We start from the raw sequence: 26,281 nt of genomic DNA, 5'->3' as shown, positions 1-26,281 counted from the left end.
TTGTGAGAAATCAGAAATCAGCTGGAAGAGGGTGCAGGAAAAATAAGAGTTGTCTCTAAACATTTATACCAGGGCTATTTTTCATTAATTGAATCAGAAGTTTGTCTAGACTCACAAAAGTGAAATAGAGGTGTTTTTGTAGAGCAGCATGTCTTTGTTTGAGCTAAATAATATAATCACTTATTGATCTGTTGTTATTCACTGTAATTCTTAAACCTTTTAAAGACAAATATCATATGATATCACTTATATGTGGAATCTAAAATATGACACACCAATAAATAAATAAATAAATAAATAAATAATAAAAAGGGACTTTCCTGGTTGTGCAGTGGTTAAGACTCCATGCTTCCAATGCAGGGGGTGCAGGTTTGATCCCTGGTCGGGGAACTAAGATCCTACATGCCACGTGGTGCGGCCAAAAAAAAAAAAACTAAAATATGACACAAATGAACATACCTACAAAACAGAAACAGACACATAGACATAGAGAACAGACTTGTGGTTGCCTGTGGCGGGGGGATGGGGGAGGCAAGGATTGGGAGTTTGGGATTAGCAGATACAAACTACTATACGTAGGATGGATAAACAACAAGGCTCTACCATATAGCACAGGGAACTATATTCAATATCCTGTGATGAACCAAAATGGAAAAGAATATGAAAATATATATATACATGTGGATAACTGAGTCACTTTGCTGAAGAGCAGAAATTAACACAACATTGTATAATAAGTCAACTATACTTCAATAAAATAAAAAAAATAAGGGACTTCCCTGGTGGTCCAGTGGGTAAAAATCCACACTCCCAATGCAGGGGGCCAGGGTTCCAATTCCGGTTGGGGAACCAGATCCCCCATACATGCCACAACTAAGAGCCCACATGCTGCAACTAAAGACCCCACATGCCACAACTAAGACCCAGAGTGGCTTAAATAAATATTTAAAAATAAATAAAAAACAAAAGTTAAACTTTTTAAATTGTGGGTCAATGGATTGTATATTCCCCAGTCTTAGTTTTAATAGGTGTTTACTGGCTAATTAAGGGACTACACCTGAGAGGCTTGTTTGGAGATAATCACTTGTCCTATTGTGATAATCACCTGTCCACCTTGTGAATCAGCTGAAGGCAATGCTTATCAGTAGCAAAATGTCAAAGTTGAGGACACCATCTCCTCCCTGGTGACATGATTAATTTCAGAGACGCACTAGGGCCTTTTATGCATTGTCATCCAGACCTCATTCAGGTTTGTTATTGGAACTGAGGGCCAAAATCAAAGAGGGAGGAGAGGAACTAATATTCCTTGAACTCTGCTAAGGGCTTTACCTCCTTTTTCTCATTAATTTACTCCTTACAACTAGTGTACAAATCAGTACCCCATGTTATAAATGGAAGACCTAAAGACCATAAAGCTTAAGTGACTTGCTAAATTTATCCCATGAGTAAATGCTGGAAACAGTCATTCTGACTCTAATATTCCTGGAGTCCCCTAAATCATATGTGATGATTATTACAAAATATTCAAACACAAGACAGTTATCTGTTGCTGAATGATATTTATTAGCTTAATAATTTGGGCCTGCCCTTAGCATTAATAAGCTTCAGCACTAGTCACAAGATTTTCATTCACTGGTGGGGAAATTTTCTTGTTTTAAAAAATGCAGTTAGAGAAAGGGCATCTACTTCTTGGGGGCTGCAGTGACAGCAGGTTTCTCTTCACGGGTGATGGGAATGGTGCGCTCAGGGCCCGAGGCCTGTTTCCTTGGTCCATTCACAGTGAGGATGCCATCAGATGACAGGGATGAAGTAATTGTGAGAGGGTCCACATCAGCTGGGATCCGGTACTTCCGGTGGAACTCCCGGGAGACGAAGCCATGTTCATCCTAATCCAAGAGAATAAGGAAAGAGGTAGAGAGATAAGAACAGGAAATAGCATCACTTGCCTAGAACTCAGACATCCTCCTTCCCCTTAGGTGTGGCCAAATGCATGGCAACATGAGAGAAAGCTAAATAGCTGTTCTGTTTGGGGCTAAGATGATATTGCCTAGGTGGTCACTCCTACCAATGAGAGTCTGAGAAGTCTGAACAGCCAAAACTTCATAGCTTTCAAAACCCTCAGGCATGGACATGTTCAGGGGTATTTCCCAGAGGTTTAGATCAATGATTTTTGGGCCTACACGATTTGGAATATCATCTGGCTTTGAAGATTTGAGTCCCTGAGGAAACCCAGAAATTGTCCTGACTCTTCAGGAATGTTCCAGAAGGTTCCAGACCAATAGACCTAATAATAACAACAACAACAATAAAGACTCCCTCCAGGGAGGCTCTGATCTAGAGTTGAATCATACAAGCAAAACTGAAACAGCTTGAGGACCTCACACTATACTGTTTGATGCACAAGTTTCTGAGGTGGGAATTCCCTGGCGGTCCAGTGGTAAGGACTCCGCACTTTCACTGCCTTTGGTAGGAAGCAAACTCATTGAAAAACTCTCCCAGAAAGTAATGAAAAGCTATTCCATTCTCTAGAATTTGGCTAAAGAATTCTGACCCTAACCTTTACACCTGCTGAATCTCAAGCATTTATCCAGACAGGCTCTCAACTGATTTCCACATGGGTCTAGGGTATTAGGAGGTGAGTAGAGCTCTGAAGCTTAGGCAAAGCAAGTAGTTCAGCATTAAGATGGGCTAACAAGTGAATTCCAAAACATCTGAAAGAAAAGTCTCAAATTCAAGGGCCTTCTGAGTGCATGCAGTTAATGTAATTATATAAAGCGATCAGATGTCTGACAGCCACTACTCCTAAATCAGTGGTCTTCAACCTTGACTAACTGTACATTAGAGTCCCTTAGGGAGCTTTGAAAAATCCTGATTTAACTGACCTGGGATATGCCTGAGCATTGCGATTTTTTTTTTTTTTTTTTTTTAAGCGTACAGCTAATTTTTTTTTTTTTAGCTGTACGCGGGCCTCTCATTGTCGTGGCCTCTCCCGTTGTGGAGTACAGGCTCCGGACGCGCAGGCTCAGCGGCCATGGCTCATGGACCCAGCTGCTCCGCGGCATGTGGGATCCTCCCGGACCGGGGCACGAACCCATGTCCCCTGCATCGGCAGGTGGACTCTCAACCACTGCGCCACCAGGGAAGCCCTGGGATATTTTTTTTTTTTTTAATTCCCCTGGCAATTCTAATGTGCTCAAGGTTGAGAACCACTGGCTTAAACAGGAAGTTAACATCCCATCTATCCCATGTGAGGCAATCAAATCAAAACAAACAAAGATCACTTCTCTGGCCGAAACAACAACAACAATAACAACAACAGGTTTATCGCTGTTCTTGACTCTTATGGCTTAGGCCTGGAATGCTTCCAGCCTCAGGGGCTGATGGCAGTGTCTGGCATATAGTACGCACTGGATGAATGAGCAGAAGAGAAAGTCAGCTACGTACCTGGCGCTCTTCGTGTTTTCCATGCACCTCAATCACATCTCCCAGCACCTTGACCTTGAGTTCCTCTGGGGAGAAGTGCTTCACATCCAGGTTGACAGAGAATCTGTCCTTCTCCAACCGCATCTGGAAACAGCAAGGTGGGGGAGGGGAAGACAAAAGATAGTAGGAATATGAACAACACTAGTACAGTCTCATTCTGCAGACTTGCTTTCCAGGTAGTTCATCCTCCTCGTTTTAGCTAAAGATCCCTTTTTGAATAAACATGACTCTCTAGTTCAGGGGTGCCACCACAGTGGTACCCAAGGCACACCATTTGGTCATCAGGCCAAACTTTATTTACAGGGACAGGGAAGAAGACAGACCATCCAGGGGACAAATCACAAGGATGGGTCTGGTCATGGCTTCTGCTGCTTCTCTGACCCAATGCCTGGCCTTGTCATTTGTCTGTGAGACAAAGGTCCCTTCTTCTTACTCAGGTCTCTGCCAAGTTTCCCACCCACTCAATCTGGAATGTTCTGCTAGCTCTGATTGTCCTTCCAAAGCCCTTGCCCACTTGGCTCCTGTTTACTCACTCTTGAATATTTTTAAACCAGAGTGTTATCTGTGACATCTTCTATCAATCTTATCTGTTTGCCCCATTCTCCTACCCTCTCAGGACAAGTGGAGGGGGGTCCCTAAACTTGACCTACCTTCTATCCTCATTAGGCTTGGACCCAGGCCAGTGCCCTGTCACAGCCCTGAGAAACCCAGAAAATCATAGAAGAGGGAATAGAAAGGAAGAAAATAGTGGCTGCTGTCTCCAGCTCCATGCAGCTGGGATGAAAAGCTTAGGATGAGGTAGGACTGCCTCCAGGCTCTGGAACTTGAGATGATAGTATTTGTCAGGAGTGTGAGGTATTAGAAGACGTGAGCAAAGGAGTCTGAGCAAAGGCAGCTCTTTCCCTGTAGATCATTATGAACCAAACCAGAAAGGGACATCCTACTTAGAAGATGGGACAGAGAATGATCTTCATAACACATGGAAAAAATGTAATAAATAAGGATACAGAGGTGCATCGAATACAAACAGGTGACTGGGGAAGAGAGGAACTAGGGACCTCATCTTTCTTCACTGCAGGACACACAAGAGCCTAAGACACTTGGGACCCTTAGACCTAGTCAGATTTAGGCCAGGAGGAAAAGGACAGTGGATGGAGACGCTTCCAGGAGGCTCCAGAATGAACTCACCTGTCCTGGCAGAGGGGAGACTTACCTCTGAGAGCCCAGTGTCAATCCAGCTGGGTGCCCGCAGAAATGAAGGCAGCCGAAGGTAGAAGGGGCTCAGGGAAGTAGAAGCTGGGAAGAGATCAGACTCCAACAGGTGCTCACCAAAGAACTGGTCAAAGAGGCGGCTGGGAGAGTGAAAAGGAAAGAAGGGGCGGCGGATCCAGGGGTGGTGGATGGCGATGTCCATGGTGGCTAGGTGAGTGTGGGGACTCAGCTGGCTGGTCAGCTCCTTCAGCCGCAGCTACAGCCAGCCCCTTATATACGCAGTCTTCTGAAGCTTCTGGAATGGTGATGTCAGGGGTTTTATTATCCCAGCTCACTGCCCGTTCATGGAGACTTGTGATTGGGGATTTGGCAGTGTGACACATACCCAGTACTCACTGAGCTAAGAAAAGAGAAATACAAACACGTCTGAGCTGGCCAGTGACTTGTCCTGGTCTTGTTTTACTCGCTTTCTGTCCGCACCCCATGGCAGCCCCCCCCCCCCCCCCCCCCCCCCGCCCCACTCCTTCTCTGGAGCTGGGACGAGGCAGGAATCCCAGGCGGGCGGGCAGTGGGCCCCTCCTCCTCCTCTGCAGCCTAGCATGCCAAGGGAATGTGGCCAGAGACTATCTTGGGCCTGGGCAGGAACTGGAATCTTCCTAGGCTGGGCCCCAGGATATTAACTCTTTGTGGGTCCCTGAAGGAGAGTAGTGATCACCAACATGTCAACGGCAGGTTTCCACGTGGTGCCCTGGGTCGTCCTGGGTTCAGAGAGGACCCTGACCTTAACCTTGGCAGGAAGGCCCCTCACCCCACCCCAGAGAAAGGGGAGAGAGTTGTTTCCGTCGTTCACTTTACAGGCCTGGCAGAACCGTAAATCCGGGGGAGCTTGATGAAGCAGAGCGCCGGCTGCCTACCACTGAGGAGGGGAAGAGGGGCGTGGAAAACGTGCAAACTCTTTGGGAGGGTCTCAGCGCGGTCTCTCCGGGGCCTCCGGCACCAGCCTCCCCTCCCCAGCTCGCTCCGCAGCCAGGACCCCCAGCTGTCCTCCCCGGGGGGGGCCCCCCGTGACAGCTGAAGGGTGTGCAGCGGAGGGGACGGGGGTCCAGGCGGCGCGGGTCACACACTCGACGCGGGCGCCGCCCGCCCCTCCCCCACCGGGCTCGGCACTATTTTGGGTGGTGTAGACCCCGCCCCCACCTCCAAGTGCGCTGGGGCTCTGCGGCAGCTGGAGGGGTGCTGCTGCGCCTGCTGGGGCCGCACCTCGAGCCGGGGCCGCCGGCGGGTCTGCAGCCATGTCGGGCCGCTCGGTGCCACATGCCCACCCGGCCACCGCCGAGTACGAGTTTGCCAACCCGAGCCGCCTGGGCGAGCAGCGCTTCGGGGAAGGTATGGCACGGACGCCACCCCCTTGCCTCCCACCCCCACCTGCTGAAATTCTGGGCTGACCTCCCGATGATACTGGCCTCCACCCCACTCTGGGCTTAACTGAACTCCTGGGGCGAGCCGTCTCCCACCCCAGACTCCCCCCTCACCCCCCTCCGGGCAGGGCTCGCTTCCCTTCCTACTGACCTCGGTGCGGACTGCTGCCCGCTGTGCTCTGATACCTGCCCCTGCTTCCCTCGGGATGCCTCCCCTGCGAACCACCCAGACCCTCTCTGGTTTGCTCTTCTTCATCCCAACTCATTCCTTTTCTCAATCTCCTCTCCCCAGCCGCCTCGTTCCAGCCACTGGGACCCCTCCTTCCCTTCCCTGCTTCTCCTGACTGCCCTCCACCTCTCCCGAGGCCTCACCTCCTGATCTGCTCTCATGTTGCCCTCCTTCCCACCCCATCCTCCCTCATTCTGCCTCTTGCCTTCTCTCTCTCTGCCCCTCAGGCCTCCTGCCAGAAGAGATCCTGACCCCCACCCTCTACCATGGCTACTATGTCCGGCCCCGGGCTGCCCAAGCTGGGGAGGGCAGCAGGGCAGGGGCCTCTGAGCTTCGGCTCAGTGAGGGCAAGTTCCAGGTGTTTCTGGATGTGAGCCACTTTACCCCCGATGAGGTAACCGTGAGGACTGTGGACAACCTGCTGGAGGTGTCTGCCCGGCACCCCCAGCGCCTGGACCGCCATGGCTTCGTGTCCAGAGAGTTCTGCCGAACCTACGTCCTGCCTGCTGATGTTGACCCCTGGCGGGTCCGCGCTGCTCTCTCCCATGATGGCATCCTCAACCTGGAGGCGCCTCGGGGTGGCCGACATTTGGACACAGAGGTCAATGAGGTCTACATCTCCCTGCTCCCTGCACCTCCTGATCCAGAGGAAGAGGAGGAAGCCAGTGTTGAGCCCTGAGTGCCACAGAGCCAGCACCCTTTCTAGCTCCCGCGGTGATAGGACTAGCTGCTCACCACCCCAGAGGTAGCAGCATCCTTGGGGGAAGGGAAAAGTGCATGGTCACAATGTATGGTTTGGTCCCTTGGGACATGTCATAGTGTTTTCATTTAGTTTTGGGTGGAGCTGAATAAACCCAAATCTCAGGGCCTTATTTGTGCTGCTCCCTATTCTGTGGCCTGGAGGATGGGATGGGCAGGGAGGGAGACAAAAAGGACAGCTAGACAAAAAGGTCCTCAGTTAGATGTACCCAATGTCATAGCACCCTGAGCTCACACTTGGATGCTGAGATCACACCTGGAAGCTGACACTGGCTCCAGATCAAATTCCTGGCCATAATTTTCTCACAATGCAACAAAAGAGAGAGTGATCCTGGGAGGGAAAAGGGATATGCCATCCAAACAGCCCAGAGGGCACTGTCTGAGCTGGTGATTAGAGACACAAAAACAAGGGTCTCCAGACTGTCTGGCCTGTTTTGGGTAGGGGTTGGGAAATCAGCTTTTGGCTGCAGAGTTGCCTAAAGCCCTGGTTTCCCATACTAAGATCTGTCCACTGTAAATGGTCTCTGATTCTGAGGGATCGCGTATGCAGACACAGGGGCACAGACACAGAAGCCTCTGCCATTGTCACTAAATCACAAAGCCTCCCAACCCTCTGCCTATGAGAGAAAGCATTTGTTTCTAACCTTGAAACATCCCAAAGAGAGGAATTGCTGCATCACTCCACCCAATCCAAGTCTAAATGCAGGGGAGCTAGGGTTATTGGTATGGTGGTGATGGCCAGAGAAACTTCCTTTGGAAGTAGAGTCTTAATACTAGGCGTATGATGTATTCAGGAGAGCCTGGGGGTGGGGGGGTTGACCTCTTAATTGATTACTTTCTGTAATCAAGAGAACATGCATGTGTACGCTTTGAGGAGTGTCCAGAAGACCTCCCTGCCCCCAAATATATCTTTTACTATATATATAGGTTGTGATGGACGTCTGAAATTCTTCCATTAAAGTGGTTGATTCTTAACTTTTTTTATGGACCCTCTTGAAAAATCTGTCAAAAGCAATAGATCCTCTTTCCAGGAAAACACACATGCTCCGAAATTTGGCATATAATTTGAATAGGTTCACACAGCTCTTGAGATCCATTCATATGCCCCTCTTAGGGAATCTGTGGACCCCAGGATAAGAACCCTCACTTGAAGAATACAATTCTTGGTTAAAGGATTGCCATCTATTAAAAATTAAAGCGTGCCTTAGAGAAATAACTATTGATGTATTCTTTTGTTCACTCATTCAACAAATTAAACCCCAAGTAATATACTTATGGAGGTTATACCTTGTAAATATAAATTTAAAACTATGCTCCTTTGTTGTCTACTCTCAGGAATCTTAACGTCTAGCTGAGAAGAAAAAGAATTGTAAAAGGATCCTATTCAGACTTCAACCAGAACAGCTTCACTTTGATCTGTTTCGTAGTTGGAATTTTTACCTGAGCTTCATTTAAAAGAAAGAGTTCCTTAGCTAGAAAAAAATTTGAAACCTCTGATTTTGTCCAAATCCCCATCCCATTCAAATACTTTGAAGATTATTCACCAACTTCTGGGACATTTTCAGTGACCGAGGGCTTAGAACTTCATAAGGTAGCCCATTTCATTTTCTTTTTGGACACGTCTGTTATAAATTCTTCCTTCCATTGATCCAAAATCTGCATTTCAGTAACTTCTGCCCATTGGTTCAGGTTATGTCCAGAAAATAAATGCAATCCTTCTTTCACTTGAGAGTCCCTTCAAATATTTAAAAGTAACCATCCTGTCCTCCAAAAGCTTCCCTTTCCCAACTAAACATGCCTAATTCTTTTAACCATATTTTATAGGACTTTTCATACCACTTGTAACTCAGACAACTTTCTCTTCAATACACTGCCTCTTGACACTGTAACTTGAAATTCAACATGTATACCTAAAATTATTATTCCAATCATGGACTGACTGGTACAGACTTCAGTGGAATAATCAATACCGTTGTTTATCACTCTAGACTTCTATTAATGGTGCTTTGGGTATATCAGATTTTCTGGCCACCACAACACAGAGTTGGTTCCTTTGGAATTACTGGTCATATAAAAATCTCACATATTTTCCTTTAAATTTTTTCTTTAAATTAGAGAAAGTAGCTAGAAAGGGACCGAGATTGTGGAGGGCTTTGAGTGCCAAGCTAAGAAGTTTGGGTAACAGGATGAAAAGAATACAGTTAATGGTAGAGTACAGAATGGATTGCCAGGGAGAAGCACGGCCATGAAGTAAGAGGCTAGTGCAATGATCCATCACCAGACAATAAAGTAAGATGCTTTACCATCTAACAATTAGCTGAGAAAAAGAAGTAATAATAATAACAATAGCTAGGACTTACTGAGAGGGTCCCATGTGCCAGGCCCTGGACTAGAGTTTTATATATATTATCTCATTTAATCTTCACCACAATCCTACAAGGCTGTGACTCTTATTATCTCCATTTTTCATAAGGAAAGAAGATGGGGAGGAATGAAGCGTCCAGGGTACCCTCTGTGGAGTACAGGGCCGAGTGCTGGGTCCTGAACATCCATAAGGGACACACAAATAACTGGGCATCTGAACAAGACGCTAAAGAGGGGGTGGGAACACTGAAGACAAGCCATACAGGTTCCACAAATTCTCCTAGAGCCCCTATTTTCTACAGAGGAATTTGCTCAACTTCATCCTAGTTACCAGTGAGTGTGGAATGAATCAGCTTCAGGTCATTGGAGGAGAAGCTGAGTTGAGGTTAAATGGAGATTCCGTAGTTCTGTACTGGGGATGGGGAAGTGAGTGGTTAAGAAGTGCTGAGACCATTCGAATCATAGAATCATATGATTTTTGACCAGAAAGGGGATTAAGTAATGAGTTCAGCCCTCCATTTTTACAGTCCTCGAAAAAAGTGATTTGCCCACATTAATTCCAATGGCAAGGGAGAATACAAAAGGAATACATTTCCCTAAATTTTAGTTTCCCAAGGAGTCCAGTATTCAATCCCAGATTCTGGACAAGGATAATAAGAGACTGACACCGATTACCTTGAAAGTGAAACTCAATTAGACCTGTGTAGTGCTGGGGAAACATAGGTAAGACTCTTTATTATAGACGATACATTTCAATGACAGTGTGAAGTAGTAGAGAAACATTTTCTAAGGAAACCCAGAGCCCTTTTCTGTCTCAGGTTTCTTCTCACTGAAGCTTGAAGCTCAAAAGTTAACGCTTCATCAAAGCAGCTCCAAATCCCGAAGGTGAGATTGCTCTCACCTGGAGCCCGTGTGTGTTCCTCTACCCTTTGGCTGGGAGCAGTCACCTGGGAATCTTTCCAGCAGGTGGCTTCCAAAGTCCAACCTGTTAGGTTGAAATCTGACCCTGACGGAGACTCCCTGGGAGCTGCTACTGAAAGCTGAACCGGGAACCAGGAAATGCACAAGCCCCTATCTATAGCAAAACAGCTGGGCTCTCTGGGAGACAGAGCACCATGGGAAACCGGCTCTGCTGCGGGGGAAGCTGGTGAGTAGGGGGAAAGGTCGGAGGGTAAGGTCTCTGTTGGTGGACATGAAGGTCCCAAGAATAAGAGAGAGCCTGCAGCTAGTGCTCTGCCAACTTCCCACTGTCACCTTCTCCACATGGCACCTCCTCCACGTGGCACCTGCAGAGGCAAACACCAGAGCGGCACCCCTTCTGTGCTCCCTCCTTTCAGGAAACCTCAAAAAACAGCCAAGCCAGCTGTCTGTCCAACGGCTAGGACAGGGCTGGAATGGTAAATTGACATTTTTTTCTCTTTGTCTTCTTCTGCCTCCTCTTTCCCTTTATTCTCTTCCTTTCTCCTCCAGATAATGGTAATAATTGTAGCATTTGGAACTTTATAATCTCATTTAATTTTCCCAACAATTCTGAGGGATGTGGTCTTACTCCTTCTCCCATTTTACAGCTAAGAAGCTGAAATTCAGAGAAGTTAACTAATTTGTCTGGGGTCACATGGCTAGTAAGCAAACAAACCAAGATTCCAACCCAAGTTTATCTGACTTCAAAGCCCATACTTATAATCATGCCATAATACTGCCTCCTGAATCAAGCAAATCAACTTTGGAGAAATGTTTATTTAAAAGGGTAGAAGTGGGCTTCCCTGGTGGTGCAGTGGTTGAGAGTCCACCTGCCGATGCAGGGGACGCGGGTTCGTGCCCTGGTCCGGGAAGATCCCACATGCCGCGGCGCGGCTGGGTCCGTGAGCCATGGCCGCTGAGCCTGCGCGTCCAGAGCCCGTGCTCTGCAACGGGAGAGGCCACAACAGTGAGAGGCCCGCGTACCGCAAAAAAAAAAAAAGGGTAGAAGTAAAAATAATTAATAATAAAATAAAAGGGCAGAAATGAGAATATCCATACAATATTTGAATATAACTTTCACACTTGTTTGCTGTGTGACATTAGGCAAATTCTGTAACTTCTCTTTTTCCTCACGTGTAATATGTAGATAACACAACCTGTGTTGTTTAGATCACGGACTTGAAGAGCAGATTATATGTGAAAGCCTCACAATAAATGAATCATATTGTCTTTATTGTTCTTTCCCAGGATTGTCATCACTGTTGTTAAATAACAAAAATTCAACCAAGTAAATTTTAAAAATTTAATTGGCTTTATTGAACAGTTCATGAATGGGGCAGCATCTCATCTAGCAAGTAGAAAGGAGCTCCGAAGAGCTGTACAAAATGAAAGGCTTTTATAGGCAGAAGGGGGAAGGGATCAAGGGAAGAGCGGATGACCTCATCTTCCTTTGGGTGATGGAAAAGGTCTGTGTGGCAGATTATCTCATTGATGCTGACCAGAAAATTCCAAACTGACGTTTAAGACTACATTCCTGGGGAAGGTTGAAACTCCTGTTAGGCTAGGTATTAAGCCATGGTTTGGGGGTATGAGCTTAGCACAAGCAACACCATTTGAGGCCTGTTGTTTATTTTCTTTTCTTTTCTTAATTTTTTGGCCACACTGCACTTGGCATGTGGGATCTTAGTTCCCCGACCAGGGATCGAACCCATGCCCTGTGCAGTGGAAGTGCAGAGTCCTAACCACTGGACCGCCAGGGAAGTCTCGGCCTGTTGTTTCTTTTTAACACTATAAACCCGTGGGCCTAGTTTTATCCTGTCCACTGCCTTCTTAGCTCTACCACTCCATGCCTGCATCTGTCTTGAGGGTGTCCTGTTTATGAATAAAGTATCATTATGTTTAGAGAGATAGGTGAGGTACATTGAAAAGCACATATAATTTGGAGTCAGTACATTGCATTCAAGTCCTGTTCCTACTACTCATTCATTTATTAAACAAATATTTTATTGAACACCTATGTGTATCAGGCATAGTGATAGAGGCAGAAGACATAGCAATAATAGGAAATTTGGTTCTTGCCTTCTTGAGTAAGGTACCAAAGTTCTAGGGCCTTAGTTGGCCCATCTATAAAATGAGAACAGCACTTTTTAAACTCTGAGATGTCCTATAGACATGGGACATCTAGAAACATGAAAACTTCCAGAGAAGGGGGTGTAAAGCATCTTTCACTCCCTTTCTTCCCTTTCTTCCCAAGTCTTCATAGTTTTCATTTTTGGTTATTTCTTCCTCAGATGGTGGTAGTCATAGTAGTCAGCTTTGATTGACACTCATTATATGCCAGACACCTAGCTGAGTATTTTACATTTATTATTTTATTTAAATTTTACAATGATCCCATGAGTCTTAAGTTCTATTATTATCTTCATTTTATTAATAAGAAAATGGAGGGAATTCCTTGGCGGTCCAGTGGTTAGGACTCAATGCTTTCACTGCTGAGGGCCTGGGATCGATCCCTGGTCAGGGAACCAAGATCCCGCATGCCATGTGGCATGGCCAAAATTTTTTAAATAAATAAAATGAAAATGGAAGCCTAATGACGTAAAAAACTTGCTAAAGGTCATACAGCTAGTCTGACACCGTCAATCAGACTCTAGAGCCTGGCTAGAAACACTATACGAGATATTCTAACCAAAATATATTTTTTCCTCTTAAAATATTAGTAGGACTGGATAAATATTGTTCTTCTCTATTTCTCTTTATCTCAATAAACTTCAGAAACTTAAAGACACTGTGACAATTGAGATTTTTATTAAAAAAAATTTTTTTTCTGATTACAAAAGTAATACACATCCACTGTGTATTCGGAAAGCACCAAAGAGGAGAAAATAAGAAACAACCATAAATATAAGCACCCAGAGATGGCAGGAACATTTTAGTGTGTTTCCATGTAATCCTTTTTAAATGCCTATATACATAGTTTTTATCCCAAAACATATTACCTTTTTTTTTTTTTTTTTTTTTTTTGCGGTACGCGGGCCTCTCACTGTTGTGGCCTCTCCCGTTGCGGAGCACAGGCTCCGGACGCACAGGCTCAGTGGCCGTGGCTCACGGGCCCAGCCGCTCCGCGGCATGTGGGATCTTCCCAGACTGGGGCACGAACCCACGTCCCCTGCATCGGCAAGCGGACTCTCAACCACTGCACCACCAGGGAAGCCCCATATTACCTTTATATTATCTTAATAAAGAGGAAAATTTTCCATGCTATTAGGTGTTCTTCCAACATAACATCTTTCTTAAATTGGTGTATAATGTTCTTAAATTGGTGTATAACGATCCATTGATTGTTGATGCCATTTATTTAGTTAGTTCCCAATGTTGGACATTTAGGATATTTCCTATTTTTTGCAATTATAAATAATGCTACAATGAGCATCCATATTTGCACCTGTCTGATTATTGCTTAGAACTGCTACATCGGAGGGTACACACATTTACGTTTAAGGCTTCTTATACTTATTGCCAATTGCATTCTAGAAAGACTGCACCAATTTTTATTCCTACTACCAATATAGGAGAGTGCCCATTTGGTTTCCTTAATTCTGGGCTAAAAATAAAATCCTATCACCCGCGAGTCTAACTGAATATTCCATTTGGGCCGTGTCCAGGCATTGTGCAACATCCAACGTGGGAACAGGCTCTGTTCACTAAAATTGAGTCACCCAAGTCTACATTATTTTAGAATTAATATTCTCTTTATCTGTTAAAGTAGAAGTAAGTAGGAAGACAGTAGTGACCAGGGGCAAGGAATTAGAGGCTGGGATTAGGCTATGACTAGGCAGTGGTAAAGGAAAGGAAGAGCTAAAGTGGAAGACGAGGAAGTAGAAAGACCCAGAAATAGTTTCAAAGCTTTTCTTCTGAACCACCTCTAGTGTTCAAATGGAGACTCAAACTACTCTCAGCCCAGCAAGCTGCATTAAAACCAAAAATCAAACCAAAACACAAACCTCTGACAGATATGTGTGGAAAAATTCTGCTTTTTCTATATTAGTAAAATGAACACGATTTAGAAGTCCCCCCCCTCTTTCTTTTTAATTAGCAAAAGAAGGAAACTTCCTTGGGGAGACAGAAGTCAGATAAATAGGGTTGGCTCTGTTACAGTTGGAAATGTACTAGCAAGAAAAAGCATCCGGAGTAAGCCACAAACTATTCAGCCTATTTCCTCAGACAAGTGTTGTTTCTCTGGCCATCAAACAGTTGACAATCACGTAGACACACTGGCTCCGTCGGGGACCCCAGGGGCTCAGAAATTAGTATAAGAGGTCTGTCCTGCAGGGAGGGCAATGTAGCTGAGTCACTCACCAAATTCAGAGCTTCCTGTGCTATGGATGTTAAAGCTTAAACATCTCTCACTTTCTCTGTTAATTAAAAACAAGGACAAAAAAGCAGGGCGGGAGGTCACCTGTTAGGAAAGGGCTGTGCAGGGCTCTAATTAGTCAGCCCTGGTTGTGGCAGTTTCTGTGACTCCCAGAATGAGAACCCCAGGTTGGCAGAGACCCTGAAGGAGAGACACCAGAGAAGAAGCAAGAGGGTCTCTGAATCCAGGAATATCCCATTATTTGGCCAGTTTCCCTCACCCTCTGCTGGGATTAGCCTGTTAGACAATCCCAGAATAGCCCTCAACCTAGCTACATACCTGGCATGTAGCCCCTGGTTGCCTGAGGCTGTATTTTGGGTTTGGTTATGTCAGTTGTACCACTCCACCTTCCAGAACCATCCCTTTGGGAGAGCTACGGTACCCTTGATAAATGCTTTGGGACTGGCTCAGGGTGAGTCTTTGTTAGAGGGAGGTGAGGGAAGGTCATCCTACCAGAATGCTAAGGAGACCACAGAGCAAATGATGAAGGAGGGAAGATAGTGGCCAGGCTCTTACACATGAGTGATCTGTTTTTCCTTTCACAGGAGCTGCCCGTCAACTTTCCAGAGGAAAAAGAAAATGGGTAATGGGTGTTGGGGGGGGCGGGTGGGAGATGCTAGGGGGAGTGCAAATTTGAGAAAAGAAGATAAGAGAACCAGTGTCGGGGGCTTCCCTGGTGGCGCAGTGGTTGAGAGTCCGCCTGCTGATGCAGGGGACACGGGTTCGTGCCCCGGTCCGGGAAGATCCCACATGCGGCGGAGCGGCTGTGCCCGTGGGCCATGGCCGCTGAGCCTGCGCGTCCGGAGCCTGTGCTCCGCAACGGGAGAGGCCACAGCAGTGAGAGGCCCGCGTACCGCAGAAAACAAAAAAAAAAAAAAAAAAAAAAAAAAAAAAAAAAAGAGAACCAGTGTCTTTAGAAGGGGCATAGGGTGGGGGACGGCTAAAGGGAGATAGTACACCAAAGAGAATCGTTAGGTTACTGTGTTCAAGACCAGCTCTGAAACTCTGAGTCTCGTCCTTTCCATTATCTCAGAGTGGCAAGGCTGGTTGCTCATTCCTTCATTCATCTAGCAAAAATTTATTCAACCCTTATATTGTATGTGAAGCACTAGGCAGGATTCCAAGGAGGCAGAGAGGCACAAGAGGAAGGGCACATGGTTTCGGCCCTAGAGGAACTGAAAATCAAGTTTGAGAAAGAAATACACGTTAACAAGTAACCATAATACCACGTATTATACACGTTAACAAGTAGCCATAATACCATGTATTATACTAGTGCTCCCAACAGCACCAGCTTCATGCTGTGAGAGAAGGGGAGAAAACACCGATGTTGAAGGAATAATAGCAAGTTCACAAGTTGGAAGAGGAGCAGGGAGGAGAGGGTATTTTAGGCCGGGAAATTATCTCATGCAGAGAAAAGAAAGACAAGAGAAGAGAGTGACTTTATGGAAAGTGACCAAATGTTTGGTGTAGCTGAGCTCTTACCATATTGCCCTGTAATAGTCTGTTTACTTGTCTCCCCTAGTAGACTGCAAGCTCCCCTGCACAGGAGAAAACAGCCTACTCATCCTTCCATCCCCAGAATGTGGCACAGAGCCTGGCATACAGTGGGCTCTCAACATATGCCTGTTGAACTATGTTAGGGGCCAGTGAAAAAATAGGATGGAAGATATTACGGGCAGACTGTGAAAGGGCCAGATTGTATACTCTGCTAAGGAGTTTGAATGTGGGAATGGTAGAAGTAAGAGATGAGAGCAGAGGCAGGGAGATTAGTTAGAAGCCCACCATAATAATTTCACAGAGATTTGAAGAAGGCAATCTCAGTAGAGACAGGAAGAGAAAATGGATTTAAGTCGGTGGCTTTAAGTCAGATTTCTTCCTCTCAGGGAGCCAAGCAAGACGGACATTAAAGCAGCAGCAGCAACAGAATGGCACAAAGGTAATGACAACCTCCGTCCCTTCCAGGAGGCTGCTCAGACATGGGATCCCAGGACTCAGCTTTTCCAACCTGGGACAGAAACGTCTCAGTCATCTGTAGAAGTTTCTGGTTTTGCCCATCTTCCTCCATCCCCCAAAGCAGCAAAGCAAAGTGTCATTTAACAGACCCTGCGTTGGAGGTGAGGGGCAAAACCAAGTCAAGAATCTCCCTTAATGCTGTCCATTCCTCTCAGGGCCATGACCCAACGGGACGTACGTATGAGCAGGTGTTAAAGCAGCCTGTGTCTCAGGAGATGAGTCAAGGCCTCAGGTCGGAGGAGAGCAGCTTACACTATGCCGACATTCAAGTGTGCAGCCTAACCCAGACACGCTCTGCCCAGGAGGTGAAGCACCTACAGCTAGAAAATGCTACAGAGTATGCGACGCTTTACTTCCCCCAGTCCACACGCCGCTATGACAGCAAGAACGGGACCCTAGTATGAGCCCTGGGGAGGATGAACCTGCTTGCATCATTTCATCACTATGGCTGTGGGGAGAATCTACTGCTTTGGGGGACTGGCTAGCAGCCCAGGGATGGCGGACACGTTTTAGAACTACAGAGCCCCTGGAATTGAGGGCCCCAGTCTTGCGCTTTCCCTAAGCCTATCTCTTATTTGCCACCATTAGCTTGGGGTTGTATTTGGGTTACCTGGGGGTGGATGGAGTTCTACAAAATGAGGGGGCTAGGCTGAGTGTGCGGGAAGGTAGGGTTTTGCCCCCCTACCTTTGCTCCTGCTCTCTAGAAAAGTGCAGAGAGAACAGGTTACCCTTGAAGCATCTGCACTTGAGCTGATTTTGTTGGAGTTAATTTGATGGTATCCCTTCTACACACCTTAAACGCCAAAGCTGAAGACGAAGAGGTGCTCTGGAAAGCATTCAGAGCTCTCGTACACAGCTTCTAGGGCTGTCTTGGGCAATCTCCTCAGTGGCTGGGTCAAGGGTCCCAGACCTATACAAACAAATGAGGACAGGGGCTGAGGCATGGAGCAAGCGTTTTCTGACCATCGATTACAAGGACGTCAAGTCACAGATGCTGACAGCACTGCGAGGCCCAGAAACTCCCTTTAGCTGGACTGTTTTCTCTCGCGGGTTGCAGAGCCGTTAGGATCAATAAATCGCATAAGGAACATGCCTGGTGTGTTTTCTTGGGTAGAGGTCTGCGGGCTCTTCGAAGCACAGCGGGTCTCACTCAGCCTCAGGGTAGTAGGGAAGGCCAGCCACTTTCTGCCACACAACCGGCTGCGGCCGGAGTAGAGCCCAGGAGGCAGTAGTTTGCACGGACTGGCGGCAGGTTCCCATCTACAAAAGGCAGAGCTCCCAGGGCGGGGGCGGGGCCGGCAGGAGGCGGGGTCCGGGCAGAGGGACAAGGTTCTGGCTATCAGGAGGCAGGGTCCGAGCCAGCGAGAGGCAGGTCTAGACGGGCAGCGGGCGCGGTTCTGGCAGTCGGGAGGCGGGGTCCGGGCCGGCAAGAGACGGGGTGAAGGCCCGCAGAGGTTGTGCTCTGGGCCATTAGGAGGCGGGGCTGGACACGCAGGGGGCGGGGTCTGAGCAGGCATGGGGCGGAGCCCGGGTGGACCAGGGCTGGCTCCGGTTGGCTGGAGGCGGGACCGGTCCGGGCAGGCCTCCGCCGTCACCATGGCAGCGGGCACGCAGAGGCGACGCTATAGCAGGAGGAGGCCGTGCTCAGAAGGGCTGGGGACAGAAAGGCGGAACCACACATCGACGATTTAAGAGGTAGGTGCTGAAAGGTGGCGGGTACCTACCTGGAAAGTATTATTACCACCGGTTGAGCTTCCAGACCAGAACTGGGGACAAATGGAGGGGCGAGAGTGTGGTGGGAAGAAGGAGGTGGAAGTTTCAGGTTCTGAACCCTCTCCAAGCTTTGCAGGTTCTTAGTGTGCAGTTCTTGATTCAGACTTTCGGAGCTTGAAGACTTCCCATTCTCAAGCTGCACACCATCCTCTCCAAATACGGTGGCCCCCGGGTTTGTTCCTGAGAGGGAAGATTCCTTAAGATGGATAGAGTACTGAAAAATGGAATCACAGCGCAAAAAATAGTTGGAAATAATAGTATCAACTACTTAGAGTATTTGTGAGAATTTAAAGCACTTGGAAGAGTTGCTAGGATGTGGGCAAATGATGCCTGTCACCATTCACATCACCACCACCGCTAGGCACCATTCTAGGCCTGTTCTCTGGCACAGATTTAAGGCAAGTGGATTCAGAAGAGGTGGCTAGAACACTGCCTGCACTACTAATTGGCAGAACAACACACTAGCCTGTTTCCTGTCAGCTGCGGGTAATAAAATGAACTCGCTTTCCAAGGGTTGTTTACTATGCTGGTCAAATAAGTTGATATAGGTGATAGCACTTTATAAACTTCAAGTGCTTTATAAAAATTTCTGCCTTGGAATGTAAGTGCTGCTTTTCTAGGTTAAAACTGAATTCCTGAGGATTGAAGGGAAGAGTGAGCCAGAAGCAGAGCTCCCGGTTTTTTCTCCTCATCGTCTTCAGAATCCTTCCTATGATCTGTGACTTAACGGAAGACATTTTCACATATTGAGGTATGGGAAAGTCATTATGGCTTATACATAGTTTAACTTGAATTTTGTGCTAACTATAACAGCCTGTTTGTGGCTTATCAAACATACATTATACATCTGCTTTAATCATTATAGAAAAGGGTGCATTGACTAGAAGTAAAGAATAGCCATGTTAAAAGTAAAGATTAAATGCCTCCCTTCCTGGGACACCAATGCTGCTACTCCTTCGATGATAAGACTCCCTTCCCAGGTGCCAAGGCCATACTGACTTGCTGTGTACATGCTGATCTGTTTGTTTGAAAGATTGAAGGAACGAATCTCTGATTTGTTTGATGTTCTTTGTTCTGACAAGATTTAAAACTGTGCTGAAAACCATGCTTCTCCAGAGCAGTTCCTTAGAGTTATCTGAGAAGCTATCTCTGGGCTATAGTCCTCAGGTTGGTTCAAATAAAACTCTTTTCTATTTCTATTATAGATTGTTTATTGATTATTTCTGTCAACAGACTGATACATTTAGGGAGGAAGGAAAATGCATTCTTGCTTGACTGATAGGGAAGCAATTGTCTTTACTTATTACTATTAAAACCTAAGTCACTAGTATTAAAAATGCCACTGTGATAGCCCTGTTGTAATTATACTATCTTGGGATGGATTTCCTGCTCACCGGGGTCCTATTTTTTCATACTTCCAGATGACTTAAATGGGTAGGCTTGGGGCAGGAACCTGACCCCTCTAAATTGGTTTAACTTTTGGAATTTTTTTCCTGACCTGTATTTTGGCATGGATCTTTCTCTTCCTATTTTAAGGTGGCCCTGATCCAGCTCTTCTAGGGACTCTGAAGATGGGTACCCAAGTGGTTAAGAGACTCTGTAACCCCCTGCTACCAGCAGAGCCCTCTGTAAGTTTCCAGTGTACCACTGAGAGGAGTGTGATGACATTAATGGAATTTCAGTACAGCTCGACAACTGGGGGATTTCTCCATCAGTACTCAGATCCTGGAACAAAATTATAATATATTTGCTTTCTTTTCTAGCTTCCCCTTCTTGTGGAAATTCTGGCTCACTTGATTTATTATCTTTTTCTGGAATTAATAAAATCAGGCAGAGGTTGAAAATTTCTAGCAATTAATCAGAACATATGGATTGTTTAAAAGACTTCAATAACATTTGTTATAGAAATAATGTACATGGGAATTCCCTGGTGGTCTAGCGGTTAGGACTGCATGCTTCCACTGCAGGAGGCATGGGTTTGATCCCTGGTTGGGGAACTGAGATGCTGTGTGCTGCATGGTGCAGCCAAAAAAAAAAAAGGAAATAATGTATGTGAATTATAGAGCATTTGGGAAAGAGTGCAAACCATGATTTTTTAAAAAACATAATCTTCCCAACTACAAGCAATCCTGTTAATATTTTAGAATATTTTCTTCTAGCCTTTTTTCTATGTATATTATTTACATATTTGAGATCATATTATGCACATAGTTTTGCCTTTTGCTTTTTCTGGCTTAATATTTGTTAATATGAAATTGTTAAAATATTTGTTTTCATATGAATACAAATGTTTGGTAGACATCATAATGGCTGTAATTTTCTTTTTTTGTTGTTTTATTTTTTCTTTTGAATTTTATTTTATTTATTTTTTTATACAGCAGGCTCTTATTAGTCATCCATTTTATACACATCAGTGTATACATGTCAATCCCAATCTCCCCATTAATCACACCACCAACCCCACCCACTGCTGCTTTCCCCCCTTGGTGTCCATACATTTGTTCTCTACATCTGTGTCTCAATTTCTGCCCTGCAAACCGGTTCATCTGTACCATTTTTCTAAGTTCCACATATATGCATTAATATGCGATATTTGTTTTTCTCTTTCTGACTTACTTCACTCTGTATGACAGTCTCTAGATTCAGCCACATCTCTACAAATGACCCAATTTCGTTCCTTTTCATGGCTGAGTAATATTCCATTGTATATATGTACCACACTTCTTTATCCATTCATCTGTTGATGGGCATTTAGGTTGCTTCCATGACCTGGCTATTGTAAATAGTGCTGCAATGAACGTTGGGGTACATGTGTCTTTTTGAATTGTGGTTTTCTCTGGGTATATACCCAGTAGTGGGTTTGCTGGGTCATATGGTAATTCTATTTTTTGTTTTTTAAGGAACCTCCATACTGTTCTCCATAGTGGCTCTATCAATTTACATTCCCACCAACAGTGCAAGAGTGTTCCCTTTCCTCCACACCCTCTCCAGCATTTGTTGTTTGTAGATTTTCTGATGATACCCATTCTAACTGGTGTGAGGTGATACCTCATTGTAGTTTTGATTTGCATTTCTCTAATAATTAGTGATGTTGAGCAGCTTTTTATGTGCTTCTTGGCCATCTGTATGTCCTCTTTGGAGAAATGTCTATATAGGTCTTCTGCCCATTTTTTGATTGGGTTGTTTTTTTTTAATATCGAGCTGCATGAGCTGTTTATATATTTTAGAGATTAATCCTTTGTCCATTGATTCGTTTGCAAATATTTTTTCCCACTCTGAGGGTTGTCTTTTCATCTTGTTTATAGTTTCCTTTGCTTTGCAAAAGCTTTTAAGTTTCATTAGGTCCCATTTGTTTATTTTTGTTTTTATTTCCATTACTCTAGGAGGTGGATCAAAAAAGATCTTGCTGTGATTTATGTCAAAGAGTGTTCTTCCTATGTTTTCCTCTAAGAGTTTTATGGTGTCTGGTCTTACATTTAGGTCTCTAATCCATTTTGAGTTTATTTTTGTGTATGGTGTTAAGGACTGTTCTAATTTCATTCTTTTACATGTAGCTGTCCAGTTTTCCCAGCACCACTTATCGAAGAGACTGTCTCTTCTCCATTGTATATCCTTGCCTCCTTTGTCATAGATTAGTTGACCATAGGTGTGTGGGTTTATCTCTGGACTTTCTATCCTGTTCCATTGATCTATTTTTCTGTTTTTGTGCCACTACCATATTGTCTTTATTACTGTAGCTTCATAGTATAGTCTGAAGTCAGGGAGTCTGATTCCTCCAGCTCCGTTTTTTTCCCTCAAGACTGCTTTGGCTATTTGGGGTCTTTTGTGTCTCCATACAAATTTTAATATTTTTTGTTCTAGTTCTGTAAAAATGCCATTGGTAATTTGATAGGGATTGCATTGAATCTGTAGATTGCTTTGGGTAGTATAGTCATTTTCACAATATTGATTCTTCCAATCCAAGAACATGGTATATCTCTCCATCTGTTGGTATCATCTTTAATTTCTTTCAACAGTGTCTTATAGTTTTCTGCATACAGGTCTTTTGTCTCCCTAGGTAGGTTTATTCCTAGGTATTTTATTCTTTTTGTTATGGCTGTTAATTTCTTGACCATTCCTTTGTTGTTGGACTTTTAGATTCCCCTCCCTGCCTTGTGAATAACTAATTGATTTTCTCATTTAAGACTTTTTTCCCCTCAGGATAGAGTTCCAGAAGTAGAATGCTAGTTCAAAGGATGTGAACATTTTAAGTAATGTTACTCTTTAAAAGAAGAATTGCAGTGTCAGATTTTGTATACATGCTTCCGAAGGCAGAGCGACGTCAGTTGGGAGATAGGAAGGTCCTTGGTAGAAATCTGGCTACCTCTTGCAACGAGACCCAGGGTCCTGCAGAAAGATTATCTCACGTCATGGTAGTATAATTAATCATGTGGAACCTTAACACATTATAAATGGCAGTCCAGAGACATGGGGGCATTTACAGATGTTTTTATTTAGAGAAACTCAGGGTCACTTCCAAAATATCCACCAGATGGTGCTAGTCCTAATCTAATTTTTACCCACGGGATAGTTGGCAGATAACGTTTGAAATGTGAATTTTAAAAAATCATGTAGAATATATTTGCATATCTGCTTTGGTACCGTTTATATTAAGCACTAGCATCTGGTGACTACTTTGGCAGCATCCTACTCTAGTCTCACACCATTCTGTCTCTTTTTTCCTTTTTCTCCCCACTCAGTCTGTCACAATCACCCTGTACACTCTGTTCCCACATGCTAATATTGGATTCTCTGTTTTACTAGTCTTCCTGTTACTATTCTTTCTTTTAGTCTTGTTTCTTGCCCTTCTGTGTGTGTGTGTGTGTATTTATGTGTAACTGTGACTTCTTGAAGTTTTTGCTAAAAGAATAGGACCTGCTGTATATAATAGGTGCTCAGTATACATTTAATATATGTTTAATCAAAGACTGCATTGGTGAAGGAGAGGAAAGTATAGAAGAATACCAGAAATTGTTTATATTTGTCTTGGAAATGCAGTAAAAGAGATTTAAAAAATCACATTCCTAAATTAACTATAAAGTGCTAAATGATACAGTATATAGCATGCTATCACTTTTAATTTTAAGGAGAAGAAGCCAATATTTATTGAGCATCTACTATATGCCATGAAATATTCTTGGTTCTAGAGATAAATCAGTAACAAAACATACAAAACTCCCTGCCCTTAATGCAGCTTACATTCTGGGCAGAAGGGAGGCTGACAATAAACAAGTAAACAAGTAAATATTAGAGTATGCAAGATGGTGATGAATGTTAGGAAGGAAAATAAAAATAAACCAGGCAAAGAAGTTTGGGAGTGTTGAGGTGAGGAGGTGGTATCATTTTAAGTAGAGTGGTCAGAGAAGGCCAAACAGAATAAACACATTTGGGCGGAGACCTGAAAGAAGAGGAGGGATGCACCATGGGTTATCTGAGAGGTGGGTGTTCCAGACAGATTACGATCAGATCTGTCTTGATTTTAACAAACTCAGGAGTGGTCAGAGGAGTTCCATGACGAAGTGGAACTTAAACTAGGCATAGTGAAGATTTAAACTAGGCATAGTGAAGATTTGAGTAAATAGATTTGAAGCAGAAGTGTGGGACATTCTAGGCAGAGGGATAGTCATGAAGGTATAGAGGTGAAAATGAGCCCTGTGCGTCTATGAAATGGTGAAGAGCCTGTGAACTGAGCATAGGCAGTGAGGGGGAAGGCCTTAAGAGCTGGGCATGAGGAATTTATATCTGACATGCTAGGAAAAGGGAGTGTTTGAAGACATTTGAGCAGTTAAACAGCAACATGAATGTGTTGCCTAAGGAAGATTAAGGGATGCAGACTGGCAGAAAAGCCTGGAGACAAAAGAGAGCAGTTTAGGAGCCAGGACACGTTTGGGACCTTTGCTGGTGGACGTGAACCCTTTTGTGTATATGTATTTATGGTGATGTCTCTGAAGATAAATGCAATAGAAATTGTAAACATATGTTACTGCCAAGGAACTTGCTAATGTGAGAAAACAGAAAAAGACTGAGAAATTATTTCAGAGAGTCATTTAAAATATTTCCATTGACAATTTTAATTATTCGTTTATTCAAACTGCCTTTCTGCTTCCTGATAGTTATTAATGATTGCCCATAATAGATGTGTTAAATTTTACATAGGTGTGAATTTCACACTTCTTAGTTCTCTGCAGGGAGAAGTCACAGTCAATATTTTCACCAAATGACAGTTTTGTTTGAGGTTCAAAGTCTTAGGCTAACATGTTATTATCTGTATTAATAGAAGTGATGAATCAGTTTGCCAGTGTTTCTTCCATTGGCTCATTCTTTCATTCAACTAAAAACATATGCTGAGTTCCTTCTATGCTGTAACATCATATAAGAATATTGCATAATGATTAAGAACCTGGACTTTGGCTTCACTGCTTAGTAGCTATGGGGTTGGGGCAAATTACCCTCCAGATCTCTCTTTCTGCGTATGTAAAGTGGGGACAATAAAAATAACCTACTGATTGTGCTAACTGTGACCATCACATGAGCTAATGTATGTAAGTGCTGAGTACAGGGCTTGGCACATAGTAAGAGCTCAATTTTGCTATTATTACTTTTGTAGATAGATATTTGGGTAGCTTTTAGTTGGTGAGGAAAGTATCTGCCTTTACTGTTTTTTTTAAATTTTATTTTATTGAAGTATAGTTGATTTACAATGTTGTGCTAATTTCTGCTGTACAGCAGTGATTCAGTTATACGTATATATACACATTCTTTTTCATATCTTTTCTGTTATGGTTTATCGCAGGATATTGAATATAGTTCCCTGTGCCATACAGTAGGATCTTGTTTATCCATTGCCTTTATTGTTAAAGTAATGCAGGACTGAGGAAGCTTGGTATAATTTCAGAAACCAGGCAGCATGACAGAGATATGCAGAAAGCAGCTTGCTTGGACTCTTTGCCTCTGCTCCAGGCAGAGTGAATAAGAGACCTGTAGCGGTGGGAGTGGTTCCAGCTACCGGACTGGCTTGCAGTTTTCCCTGGCTCGGGCACTACAGGGTGCAGATCATTGTCCTAGTTATTCCTAGGTAATTTAGCTAACCCACTGATTCTCCCAGCTCTTGTGTTGATATCACAATAGGGTGAGATGGAGAGGATAGAAGGAATAGTAAATGTTAGTTCTGCTTAGAGCTAAAGCTTGATTCTTTACCTGGGTCACTTTCTAAGTCAGACCATGATAAGTATAGTGAACATATGTTTTGAGGAAAAAAAAAATTGGGATTATCTGGTCCAACAAGAATTTTTTGCTTTTTCCAAGTCTGAGAGGCAGACTCTATGTGAACATATTATAATTTTTGGAACATTCCAGTAGTTGTGTGGGGACAATGGAACAGAATATTTTGGAATTGTACTACCTAAATTTAAACGAATTAATATTAAATGCCATGTCAATTTTAGTTCCAACCTTGCATTTGCCACATTTCAAGTTTTCATCAGCTACCTGTGGTTCGTGGCCACTGGATTGGACAGCACAGATATGGAACATTTCCACCATCACACAAAGTTCTATTGGATACTCTTGCTGTAGAATATGTGGTTGGTATTATTATAGACTTCCAAGGAATAG

General features: G+C 44.3%; 4 protein-coding genes across 5 annotated transcripts in view; 3 read left to right on the top strand and 1 right to left on the bottom strand.

The window, feature by feature from the left end:
• Positions 1–1,539: 1,539 nt before the first annotated feature.
• Positions 1,540–5,208, bottom strand: CRYAB (crystallin alpha B). Its single transcript, XM_032641649.1, has 3 exons — positions 4,697–5,208; positions 3,445–3,567; positions 1,540–1,886 (listed from the first exon to the last, which is right to left on the bottom strand). Exons 1-3 carry the CDS (start codon positions 4,895–4,897, stop codon positions 1,683–1,685), a joined length of 528 nt encoding a protein of 175 aa, XP_032497540.1. The 5' UTR covers positions 4,898–5,208; the 3' UTR covers positions 1,540–1,682.
• Positions 5,209–5,873: 665 nt separating this feature from the next.
• On the top strand, positions 5,874–7,209 carry HSPB2 (heat shock protein family B (small) member 2). Its single transcript, XM_032641648.1, has 2 exons — positions 5,874–6,081; positions 6,570–7,209. Exons 1-2 carry the CDS (start codon positions 5,988–5,990, stop codon positions 7,019–7,021), a joined length of 546 nt encoding a protein of 181 aa, XP_032497539.1. The 5' UTR covers positions 5,874–5,987; the 3' UTR covers positions 7,022–7,209.
• A 3,307-nt stretch (positions 7,210–10,516) lies between these two features.
• On the top strand, positions 10,517–17,945 carry C8H11orf52 (chromosome 8 C11orf52 homolog). 2 transcript variants are annotated; one of them, XM_032640712.1, is made up of 4 exons: positions 10,517–10,612; positions 15,385–15,422; positions 16,726–16,778; positions 17,011–17,945. In XM_032640712.1, the coding sequence occupies exons 1-4, from the start codon at positions 10,581–10,583 to the stop codon at positions 17,257–17,259; spliced, it is 372 nt and encodes a 123-aa protein (XP_032496603.1). In that variant the 5' UTR covers positions 10,517–10,580; the 3' UTR covers positions 17,260–17,945. The 2 variants fall into 2 exon arrangements, with proteins under 2 accessions (XP_032496603.1, XP_032496602.1); XM_032640711.1 differs by lacking the exon at positions 16,726–16,778 and having other exon boundaries at positions 16,805–17,945.
• Positions 17,946–18,477: 532 nt separating this feature from the next.
• DIXDC1 (DIX domain containing 1) overlaps positions 18,478–26,281 on the top strand; it is a 73,970-nt gene continuing 66,166 nt past the window's right edge. The window contains exons 1-3 of the mRNA XM_032641329.1: positions 18,478–18,550; positions 19,249–19,379; positions 20,165–20,256. Coding sequence (XP_032497220.1) covers positions 20,200–20,256 — 57 coding nt within the window. The 5' untranslated portion in view covers positions 18,478–18,550; positions 19,249–19,379; positions 20,165–20,199. The remainder of the gene's footprint in view (positions 18,551–19,248; positions 19,380–20,164; positions 20,257–26,281) is intronic.

The sequence above is a fragment of the Phocoena sinus genome, chromosome 8 (genome assembly GCF_008692025.1).
Source record: "Phocoena sinus isolate mPhoSin1 chromosome 8, mPhoSin1.pri, whole genome shotgun sequence".
In the NCBI taxonomy this organism is placed as follows: Eukaryota; Metazoa; Chordata; class Mammalia; order Artiodactyla; family Phocoenidae; genus Phocoena; species Phocoena sinus.
Note: the sequence above shows the minus strand (reverse complement) of the source record. Positions and strands in the feature narration are given on the sequence as shown.